The sequence below is a fragment of the Fragaria vesca genome, linkage group LG3 (genome assembly GCF_000184155.1).
Source record: "Fragaria vesca subsp. vesca linkage group LG3, FraVesHawaii_1.0, whole genome shotgun sequence".
Lineage (NCBI taxonomy): Eukaryota > Viridiplantae > Streptophyta > Magnoliopsida > Rosales > Rosaceae > Fragaria > Fragaria vesca.
The window spans coordinates 727,846-738,052 of record NC_020493.1 but is presented as its reverse complement, the minus strand read 5'-3'; the positions used below and the strand labels follow the sequence as shown (position 1 = coordinate 738,052).

At 37.6% G+C, this 10,207-nt stretch overlaps 2 protein-coding genes across 2 annotated transcripts in view; both read left to right on the top strand.

Annotated features, from left to right (window-relative positions):
- Positions 1–2,223, top strand: part of LOC101304851 (uncharacterized protein RSN1-like) — a 4,297-nt gene extending 2,074 nt beyond the window's left edge. The window contains exons 7-11 of the mRNA XM_004295245.1: positions 170–510; positions 597–842; positions 1,032–1,356; positions 1,546–1,779; positions 1,966–2,223. Of these exons, the coding sequence (XP_004295293.1) occupies positions 170–510; positions 597–842; positions 1,032–1,356; positions 1,546–1,779; positions 1,966–2,223 (1,404 nt within the window). The remainder of the gene's footprint in view (positions 1–169; positions 511–596; positions 843–1,031; positions 1,357–1,545; positions 1,780–1,965) is intronic.
- A 3,243-nt stretch (positions 2,224–5,466) lies between these two features.
- The window catches only part of LOC101301848 (uncharacterized protein RSN1-like), a 5,701-nt gene continuing 960 nt past the window's right edge, over positions 5,467–10,207 (top strand). The window contains exons 1-11 of the mRNA XM_004293269.1: positions 5,467–5,710; positions 6,191–6,534; positions 6,681–6,839; positions 7,100–7,235; positions 7,673–7,774; positions 8,156–8,278; positions 8,373–8,453; positions 8,547–8,887; positions 8,977–9,222; positions 9,376–9,700; positions 9,896–10,129. Coding sequence (XP_004293317.1) covers positions 6,221–6,534; positions 6,681–6,839; positions 7,100–7,235; positions 7,673–7,774; positions 8,156–8,278; positions 8,373–8,453; positions 8,547–8,887; positions 8,977–9,222; positions 9,376–9,700; positions 9,896–10,129 — 2,061 coding nt within the window. The 5' untranslated portion in view covers positions 5,467–5,710; positions 6,191–6,220. The remainder of the gene's footprint in view (positions 5,711–6,190; positions 6,535–6,680; positions 6,840–7,099; positions 7,236–7,672; positions 7,775–8,155; positions 8,279–8,372; positions 8,454–8,546; positions 8,888–8,976; positions 9,223–9,375; positions 9,701–9,895; positions 10,130–10,207) is intronic.

Below are 10,207 nucleotides of genomic sequence, written 5' to 3'. Positions count from 1 at the left end.
AAAAANAAAAAAAAAAAAAAAATACTAGATATTAAGATAAAGCAAACAGTTGCAGCAAGTGAACATAAAACCGTACTTCCTAGTTGAAATAGGAAAGCATTGACTACAAAAGTCTTCAACACTGGCTTGTTCTTGGTTCTTTTTCAAATGCATAATTTCTATTTTTCAGATAGCTGAAGAAATGGAGAGGGTTGCAAACGATCCCAAATCTATCATGGCAGCTGCCTTTGTTTCCTTTAAAAGCAGATGGGGCGCTGCTGTTTGTGCACAAACTCAGCAATTTAGAAATCCAACTATTTGGGTGACCGAATGGGCTCCAGAGCCACGCGATGTATACTGGCCAAATCTGGCTATTCCATATGTTTCACTCACAGTTAAGAAGCTCATCATGGCTGTTGCATTCTTTTTCCTAACCTTCTTTTTCATAATCCCTATTGCAATTGTACAATCTATTGCAAGCCTGGAGGGTCTTGAGAAAGCAGCTCCATTCCTAAAGCCCATTGTCGAAGAGTGAGTTGTCTCATACTTGAACCGTTTGACTTGGCATCTAGCTTTCATTAGCTCTAGTTACTAATGTTACCTTGATAAATATGCAGGAAGTTCATCAAGTCAGTCATTACAGGCTTTCTGCCTGGGATTGCACTGAAGTTGTTTCTGATATTTTTGCCAACCATACTGATGATCATGGCCAAATTTGAAGGGCATACATCTCTGTCTTCTCTTGAGAGGAGAGCAGCATCTAGATACTATCTCTTTGCTTTGGTGAATGTATTCCTTGGTAGCATTATAGCTGGATCGGCACTTGAACAGCTAAAAACTTTCATGCATCAATCACCTTCTGAGTAAGTACAGTTTGAAATTTATTGTCAGACGTCTCATTTTCATGATGCGACTATCATTGTGATTACATGTTTATCAAACTTGAGTACTGTCAGTTCTTTTCTGTTTGTCTACAATTGTATAATCTTCCTTTTAGTACTATTCAAATTTTGAATGAAGTTTTCTGTTTTTTGTTCTCTCTTTTTCACAAGAATTCCAGAGACAATTGGCGTCGCAATCCCTATAAAAGCAACTTTCTTCATAACATATATAATGGTTGATGGGTGGGCTGGTATCGCCGCAGAGATTCTAATGTTGAAGCCCCTGATAATGTATCACTTGAAGAATACATTCCTGGTGAAGACTGATAAGGACAGGGAAGAGGCAATGGATCCAGGAAGTATTGGTTTCCACACTAGGGAGCCTCGTATACAGCTTTACATCTTACTGGGCCTTGTATATTCTACAATGACACCAGTTCTACTCCCATTCATAGTTGTTTTCTTTGGCCTGGCTTATCTTGTGTTCCGTCATCAGGTAAAGTGTTAGTATCTTGATTCCTGAATTCACCATTAGAAGGATTCTGTATGTCAGTATATCCATCCATGCATATGCATATGTACACACACTAGATGTTACCAATGCCATTTGCACCTAGTGTTCAACTACATATGTCCGCTGGATACAGCACTTACAACATGTATAAATTATTTTCTCCGAATGCAGATCATAAATGTTTACAACCAGGAATATGAAAGTGCTGCAGCATTCTGGCCTGATGTCCATGGTCGCGTTGTGTCTGCATTGATTCTCTCTCAATTGGTTCTAATGGGATTGTTGAGTACCAAAGGAGCTAAAATATCTACACCATTTCTTCTTCCACTTCCAATAATGACCGTAGCGTTCTATAAGTATTGTGCAGGTCGCTATGAACCTGCATTTGTTAGATATCCATTACAGGTATGCAATTTCTCCGGTTGTTTCCTCTTCCAGCAAAGACAGCAACTTATTTCCTCTTCCGGTTCAGTTTTTAGTAACTTTTATACCTCTTTCAGTTCAGTTTTTTATTTTATACCTTGCATCACTAGTGGTGTAACATGTCTTTCTCTATCTAAGATTATTCTGTCTTTCTATTTGTGGGATCAGGAAGCAAAGATGAAAGATACTCTGGAACATGCCAGAGAACCAAACCTGAACTTGAAAGGCTACCTTCAAAGCGCATATGTGCATCCAGTTTTTAAAGAGTGTGCTGAAGATGATGATGAAGAGGAAAAAGCTCTGTATGAGACCGTGATTGTGGCCACAAAACGCCAATCCAGGCGGAACACGCCAGTGCAAAGCAAAATGACTGGAGGATCCACGTCGCCGTTGCCAGATGCTGCTCATGAAGATCTACAGCCTTGAATTGAGACTAGGAGTTGTACATTTGACCTTTCCAATGTTGTGCATAAGTTCAAGACGTTAGAAGTGTAGAAAACATAAGTTTAAAAATGACCTGATGCACATAACCAAGTCGTGAGTTTTGCTATACATAGCAAGTTGTGAGTTTTGTATTGCAACCAGCTGAAAGATAACCTTAATTTGTTTTTTATTTTGACATAGGGAGATGGTTTTAATGCTTTTCTCCTGGATGAAGACTACTGTCGTAGAGGTAAAAGATGATTTTTTTTTATTTTTATTTTTACTCTTATATGTCTTTGTTAGTAATTTTACATAAATTATAACTTGAAAAAAGGAAGAGGTCCAAGTGTCGTTTTTAGATGTATGAATAGAAGCTTCATCCACCATTACAACCATCTATTCGCATTTGGAATGGCCATCCCAAGTTAAAACCGAAATTACAAGAAAACTACTAAACTTAAGAATTCAAAAACTCACGAAAATTCACGCACAATATTAATTAGTCTATTGTTTGCCCAAAACCACTAACTGTTTAGTCCATTGTCTTACGAAAACCAATAGCCTTTCAAACGGCCGTCCTAAGGTAAAACCGAAATTGACAAGAAAACTATCAAACTTAAGAATTCAAAAACTCACAAAAATTCACGCACGCTATTAGTTAGTCCATTGACTTGCGAAAACCAGTAGCGCTTGGAGACGACATCCTATCTATAAATTAAGCGAACACTCTTGCGGTAGAGGCATGAGCAAAACTCATTCTTACAACCTATTTGCAATATCCATGGTTGAGATTTGTGAGGCAGCCGCAGATTACCAAGATGAGGATGAAGATGATGATGATGGTGGCGAACTTTGCATAACGTTGTTAATCGATCGAATCAATGTTTACCAAAGGTAATATCTTAAGTATTCATTTCACAAATTTCCATAACAAAACTAATAGTGACCGGATAATTAGGTCCAAATCTCATCCATCTCAGACTCGGGGGACGCCCCGAAAAAGGCAAGAAGAAGAAGCCGGAACCGCAACGAGGATATAAAATCCTTTGAATTAGAAACTTCCTTTCAAAGCTTCATTTCTTCTAAAACCCTCATCATTTTTTCTATCCTCTGAATGGAGGTGTAATGTTTGCGGATTAGGTGTACTGTTTTGTGGAATCTCATTTTATATCTTACTACAGAGGGCGCAAGATTTGGGTGTTCATCTGCCTATCTTAAAAGATGTACATCCTTGTGGCTTGTAAGCTTTAGTTTAATGAAACTACAAAGGACTCGGTTTCTTTTCTCTGTCTGTTTTTGACAAACTGTGACATTGCACCGGTTTGTACAGTGATTTCTTATGAGCTGTGGTGGGTGCAGATAGCTTAACTTGCCAAAGCTTGCACACAAGAGAATCCTAACTGAGGCTAAGCATGGAATCAATCGCCGTCGCTCTAATGACACTTCCATCCTCTATTGAGGAATAGGATGTTGGCTAATTCACAAAGTGATCCTAACTTTCCTGCTTTTGAAATAACCATATGTAAATATTTAATTAACAACCATGTCTTTCATCTTTGAATTCATATCAGTTACTTGTTCCACTTTGAAACGTTGTGCTAGAGAGCCGGCCAATATGCCCCGGACAAAAGCTTAAGCCATTGGCAAATACATTAACAATGTATATGAAATTGACACTCTCTTTCACGTCTAGTCCAAACTTGTAACTTAAAGAAGACTCAAAACCTCGTGTAAACAAAACTCTAATACCATATTAGACAATTATTACGCGTTAAAATCTGAAAGGAATAAAAGAATCAAGAGGATGCATATAACAGCATGATGAAGCTTGTGCAAGATACTATAGATAAAAAGAAGAAATTAGATGATCTGGAACAGTCTGCACCATATGTACCACAGAATTAGTCTTTATTCTAAAGTAAAAGTATTATTTCTTGGGCCATCATATCTCAACAGAAAAAGATGTCCTTTTCTCCCCAGATTGAAAGTAGGCTGCTAACCACAGCTTTCTATGGTGATTTTTTTTTTGCCGACTGTTCAAGACAAATGCTCCAAATGTCTATTCTACCTCATCTTAATGTCAATCTGGCTGGCCAATCCAAGAAAGGGTTCAGAGTTTGGGTTATGGTATTATGGTTGAGGACAAAAGCAAAGCAAGCAGGCACCCTATTCTACTCAATAATATCTGTGATAGGCCACCCATATGTGATTCCCCTTTTGTTGAATTTAATGGTATCGCCAACCTACGAGGCTACGAGTACAAAACTTGGAATCATGGGAAGTCCAAATGTAGCTACATGGTAAAGTTTGAACATTGAACACAATTATACGCTCTTACAACAACATAGAGCCACGTTTTGTTGTGAAATGTCAAAATGGTGGGCAAAGCAACTAAGAAGATGAAGGGGAAGATAAAGGAAACATGAAGGCCTCTTTGAATCAATAGTGTTTGACTAGAAATGTCAACTATTGAGCTGAACTACCAGCTCGAATTGGCCTTATAAATTAAATAGTTGAACGATTCAGTAAATGTCACAAACTTTTTTGTATCGTTTAATATATAATCGTAAAAAATACTAATTTTAAACCACGTCACATACACTAATTTTGTTGTAGTTTGATAAATAATCGTAAAAGACACTAACTCTAAACAATTATACACACAAGATTATCATATCTTATTGAATCTATGGTCATGACAAATAATACACAGTAATTACATATAATGTTAAAATCTGAAAAGGAAACAAAACCCCACACAACATTTTTTATTCTTTTGTTCTTAGACCAACATCCAAAACAAGACAATCATAGTGATTTGATAATTTGATAGTTACTATTTGGCAAGTACCACCATACTGTTTCTGACCTCCCATATCCTATCTTTTGTGCTCCCTCCTTAACAAATCCCACGCGTCACTCCCTCAAACGCCCGTCACGCTCCACCTACCACAACCCGCGTAACACAATCACACCCGGTTGCGGCCGTCCCAATCCAACCCCGGTCTAGCTGTCCCCCGCATCTCGCCACGTACCCCACGCGGTCACTACTCGGACCTCATCATCACCCAACCCGCTTTTTCTCGGGTCTGGGGCTGACCCACCCAGCTCCCTCCACTCCGATACCCCCGTGCAATCCACACGCTACCTACGCGCGTATGGGAACCGCGAAAAGTAGCCGTTAGGCGATTTGCCGACATCGAAGGAGGATAGTTATATAATTGACAGAGGGGACTAGATTGGACTAGTTCTCCACACAGTAAAAAAAACGTAACCATCAAAACCCTAAACACCAACCAACTCCTTCGCTCCCACCAAAACCACTCCCAAGATCACTAAGATCTCATTGCTTCTCATTATTATTATTTTGTGGATCCAATCTCTCATTGATAGTGGCGCGGAGTGAGTGCGGGCATATCCGAAATAGCTACAGTTTGCGTGAGGTTGAGTTTTTGTGTGGAGGAGTGCAAAGAATCCGGCTTTTTCTTGGGTATAATTTCTAAGCAATCTAATTCTGCTCAATTTTATCCTCGATCCTTAAATCTCTCTGGTGTGCTTTTCTTCTCTTTCTCTCTTTTCTTTAATTCCACGCTTTTCTTACCTGATTTTGCTTGGTTTGTTAATTGATTCGTTATTTTAATCTAATGGTTTAGTGTTGAATTAATTCTTATTTGTGAGAATTAGGAAAGTGTTTTGAGAGTTTTTGAGCTGGTAGTCTTTGGTACAGCGGATATAAATGGAAAGGATTAGATCTAATATGTTTTCGGACAGTTGTGTTGTGTTGATGGATACTGATTCTAAGCTGGGCTGATGTTAGATTAATATGTATTAAATGAAAAGAGGGTAATTTGGTATATAGGAGCGCTCTAGTTTACTTTATTCGATTTTGTTGTTAGGAGTTTTTTTTGTTAATTTGGGCTTTTAGTGTTTTGTTCTGTAATTTTGCTTCTAATTTGTATTTTGTTTACAGGGTGATGCAGTTTTCCTTCTGATGATATAAATGGCTACACTAGGGGATATAGGGGTTGGAGCATCCATCAACATCCTTAGTGCCTTCCTTTTCTTTGTAGTATTTGCATTTCTTAGGCTTCAGCCGTTCAACGACAGAGTCTACTTTCCAAAATGGTATTTAAAGGGAGTAAGAGACAGTCCCACGCGCTCTGGCGCATTCGTGAGAAAGTTTGTCAATCTAGACTATAGGTCCTATGTGAGGTTTCTGAACTGGATGCCGGAAGCATTGAAGATGCCGGAACCGGAGCTTATTGATCATGCAGGATTGGATTCTGCTGTTTACTTGAGGATATACTTGATAGGGTAGGCTGCAATTTTTTCTTTTCTTTTCTTATCTTATTTACCAATTTACTTAAATTGCTGTCTCATGCTCTTAGTATGGCATTATACTGCTTATTTTAAGTTTTACTTCATATGTTGATGATATTATTCTCCTTATATTACTGCAGGCTTAAAATCTTTGTTCCAATAGCACTTGTTGCATGGGCGGTTTTGGTACCAGTCAACTGGACAAATAACACTTTGGATATTGCCGCTCATTTAAAGAATGTAACGTCTAGTGACATTGATAGGCTCTCTATATCAAATATTCCAGAAAAATCTCAAAGGTGAGTCACCCTCCTTTATTTTCTTTCTGGGTCATTTTTTTTTAATATTTGGGAGCATTTGTATTGTTGGATAATTGTAAATAAAGAAATTCCTTCATATTGAACATTCTTATGCAGTTGTTGCCATTTTTCTTCTCTCTGTATTATAGTCTACCTATCTGGTGTTATTGACATCTAATTTATGTAGACAACATTCAATCCTGGTTAAATCTCATCTTTCTTACTAATAAGTGCAATACACATGCAATTGTATTTCACAGATTGTGGACTCATATAGTGGTGGCGTATGCCTTTACCTTTTGGACATGTTATGTGCTACTGAAGGAGTATGAGAAAGTAGCCAATATGCGGTTGCATTTTCTTGCCACAGAAAGACGACGACCCGATCAATTTACGGTGAGATTGACTCATGCCTTGACATACGAGTTCAGATTAATGTTTAGCAAGTAAGGCACATTTGAGCAGTGATGTCAATTAGTTGATATACTAATCATGAATATGTTAAAGTAATAAACATTTCACTTTTATAGCTTTTTGCCTGAAAACATGAGTTCAGATTACTGTTTATTGTAAGGTATTTTTGAGTAGCGATGTCAATTGCTTGATATACTAATCATATATGTGTTACAGTAACAAGCAGGCGCTTTTATAGCCCTTTGCCTCTTGTAACAAGGATAAGAAATGAAACTGATATTTGAGCTATTACCTGATGAATAATCTAGAGTATTAAGCTATACGGATACAAGCAGAGCTCATTTGCATTATCTACCCTGAAAAAATGATAAAACTCTATAATATCATGCTTATACGCCAAACTATCATATTGTTTACAGGCCCTTGTCAGAAATGTTCCACCAGATCCAGATGAATCTGTAAGTGAGCTTGTGGAGCACTTTTTTCTGGTCAACCATCCGGATCATTATCTCACTCATCAGGTTTGTTCCCGGAAAACAGAAGGATGCTCTTATATGATACTCTTATTAGAATTTTAAGGAGCCATCTATCCCTCTACATGTTTTAAATAGTACTATATAAAGCTTTAGTTACCAATGCATTTTTGAGAGATATTACAAAAGAAATTTTTTTGGTTCTAAAAATCAACTATGCAGTTTCTGCAATATCTTCCTTACACTTCGTATTGAAACGGTAGCCGTAATGCATTGTATTACAATGCATTATTATTTTCTATTTGCCAGGAGAGAGCTATTGAAACATCTCATTCACTTTATCCTTGAACTGCCAAAGCTATACAATTGCTTCTATAAAAAGAAGTCTTTTGTTTTCTGAAACTTGACCCAGTGACAAATTATATGCAGGTGGTGTACAATGCCAATAAACTTGCGAAATTGGTAAAGAAGAAGAAAAAAATGGATAACTGGCTTGTCTACTACCAAAACAAACTTGAAAGAAGCAAAACTTCAGTGAGGCCCTTGACTAAGGTAGATTGGTCTACTTAGTGCTAAAGTATTTCCAAGTTCTTAAGTTGATATTTAATTTTTTGCTTAAACCTGGATGTGCGTATACAACTTTCAGACTGGTTTTCTTGGACTTTGGGGAAAGAAAGTTGATGCAATTGAACATTATCAATCTGAGATTGACAAATTAAAGAAGGAAGTAAGTGCCGGTCTGTTCATTTCTTTGTCAAATATATGCTGCCATATTTTTTGGTTGTTTCAAATTCATAATCTGTCTTTTCTTTTTCTTCAGATACCTGAAGAAAGGGAGAAAGTTTCAAACGATCCCAAGTCTATTGTGGCAGCTGCCTTTGTTTCCTTTAAAAGCAGATGGGGTGCTGCTGTTTGTGCACAAACTCAGCAATCTAGGAATCCAACTATTTGGTTAACCGAATGGGCTCCAGAGCCACGCGATGTATATTGGCCAAATCTGGCTATTCCATATGTAGAACTCACAGTTAAGAGGCTCATCATGGGTGTTGCATTCTTTTTCCTCACCTTCTTTTTCATGATCCCCATTGCATTTGTACAATCTCTTGCAAGCATTGAGGGACTTGAGAAAGCAGCTCCATTCCTAAAGCCCATTGTTGAAGTGTGAGTTATCTCATCCTTGAACCTTTTTGACTTGGCATCTCTAGCTTTTACTAGCACTAGTTAGTAATCTTACCTTGATATATATGCAGGAAGTTCATCAAGTCAGTCATTACAGGCTTTCTGCCTGGGATTGCACTGAAGTTGTTTCTGATATTTTTGCCAACCATATTGATGATCATGGCTAAATTTGAGGGATATGCATCTCGGTCTTCTCTTGAGAGGAGAGCAGCATCTAGATACTATCTCTTCAGTTTGGTGAATGTATTCCTTGGTAGCATTATAGCTGGATCGGCACTTGAACAGCTAAAAACTTTCATGCACCAATCACCATCTGAGTACGTATTACCTTTCATTTTCATGATGTGACAATTTTTGTGATTACATAGGTATCAGAGTTGTGACTGTCATTCTGTTCTGTTTATATAGTATCTTACTTTTGTGCTGTTTGAATTTTGAAATTAATTTTTTGTTTTCTTTCTTTTCGGCAGCATTCCAGTGACAATTGGTACTGCAGTCCCAATAAAAGCAACTTTCTTCATAACATATATAATGGTTGATGGGTGGGCTGGTATTGCTGCGGAGATCTTGATGTTGAAGCCACTTATTATATATCACTTGAAGAATACCTTCCTGGTGAAAACTGACAAGGACAGGGAGGAGGCTATGGATCCTGGAAGTATTGGTTTCAACACTGGGGAGCCTCGTATACAGCTTTATATTTTACTGGGCCTTGTATATGCTACACTGACACCAGTTCTACTTCCATTCATAATTATTTTCTTTGGCCTGGCTTATGTTGTGTTCCGTCATCAGGTAAAAATTTGGTATCTTGATTACTGTATATCACATCATTAGGATTATGTATATCTGTGTATTCATCCATATGAACATACTTGGTGTCACCAATGAGATTTGCACAAAGTGTCTAACTTAGATATCATTATACCTTTTTTGTTGGAATACATCACTTTTCTTAAAATGTATATAAATTATTTTCTCCAAATGCAGATCATAAATGTTTACAACCAGGAATATGAAAGTGCTGCAGCATTCTGGCCTGATGTCCATGGTCGCATTCTGTCTGCATTGCTTATTTCTCAACTGGTTCTATTGGGATTGTTGACTACCAAAAAAGCTGCTCAGTCTACACCATTTCTTCTTGCACTTCCAGTATTGACCTTTGCATTCTATAAGTATTGCCAAGGTCGTTTTGAACCTGCATTTGTTAGATATCCATTACAGGTATGTCAGTTTTGAGTCGTCTTATTACCTATGTTAGTTCATTTTTTTAATACTTTGTGCGAGATCTCTCTCTCTCTC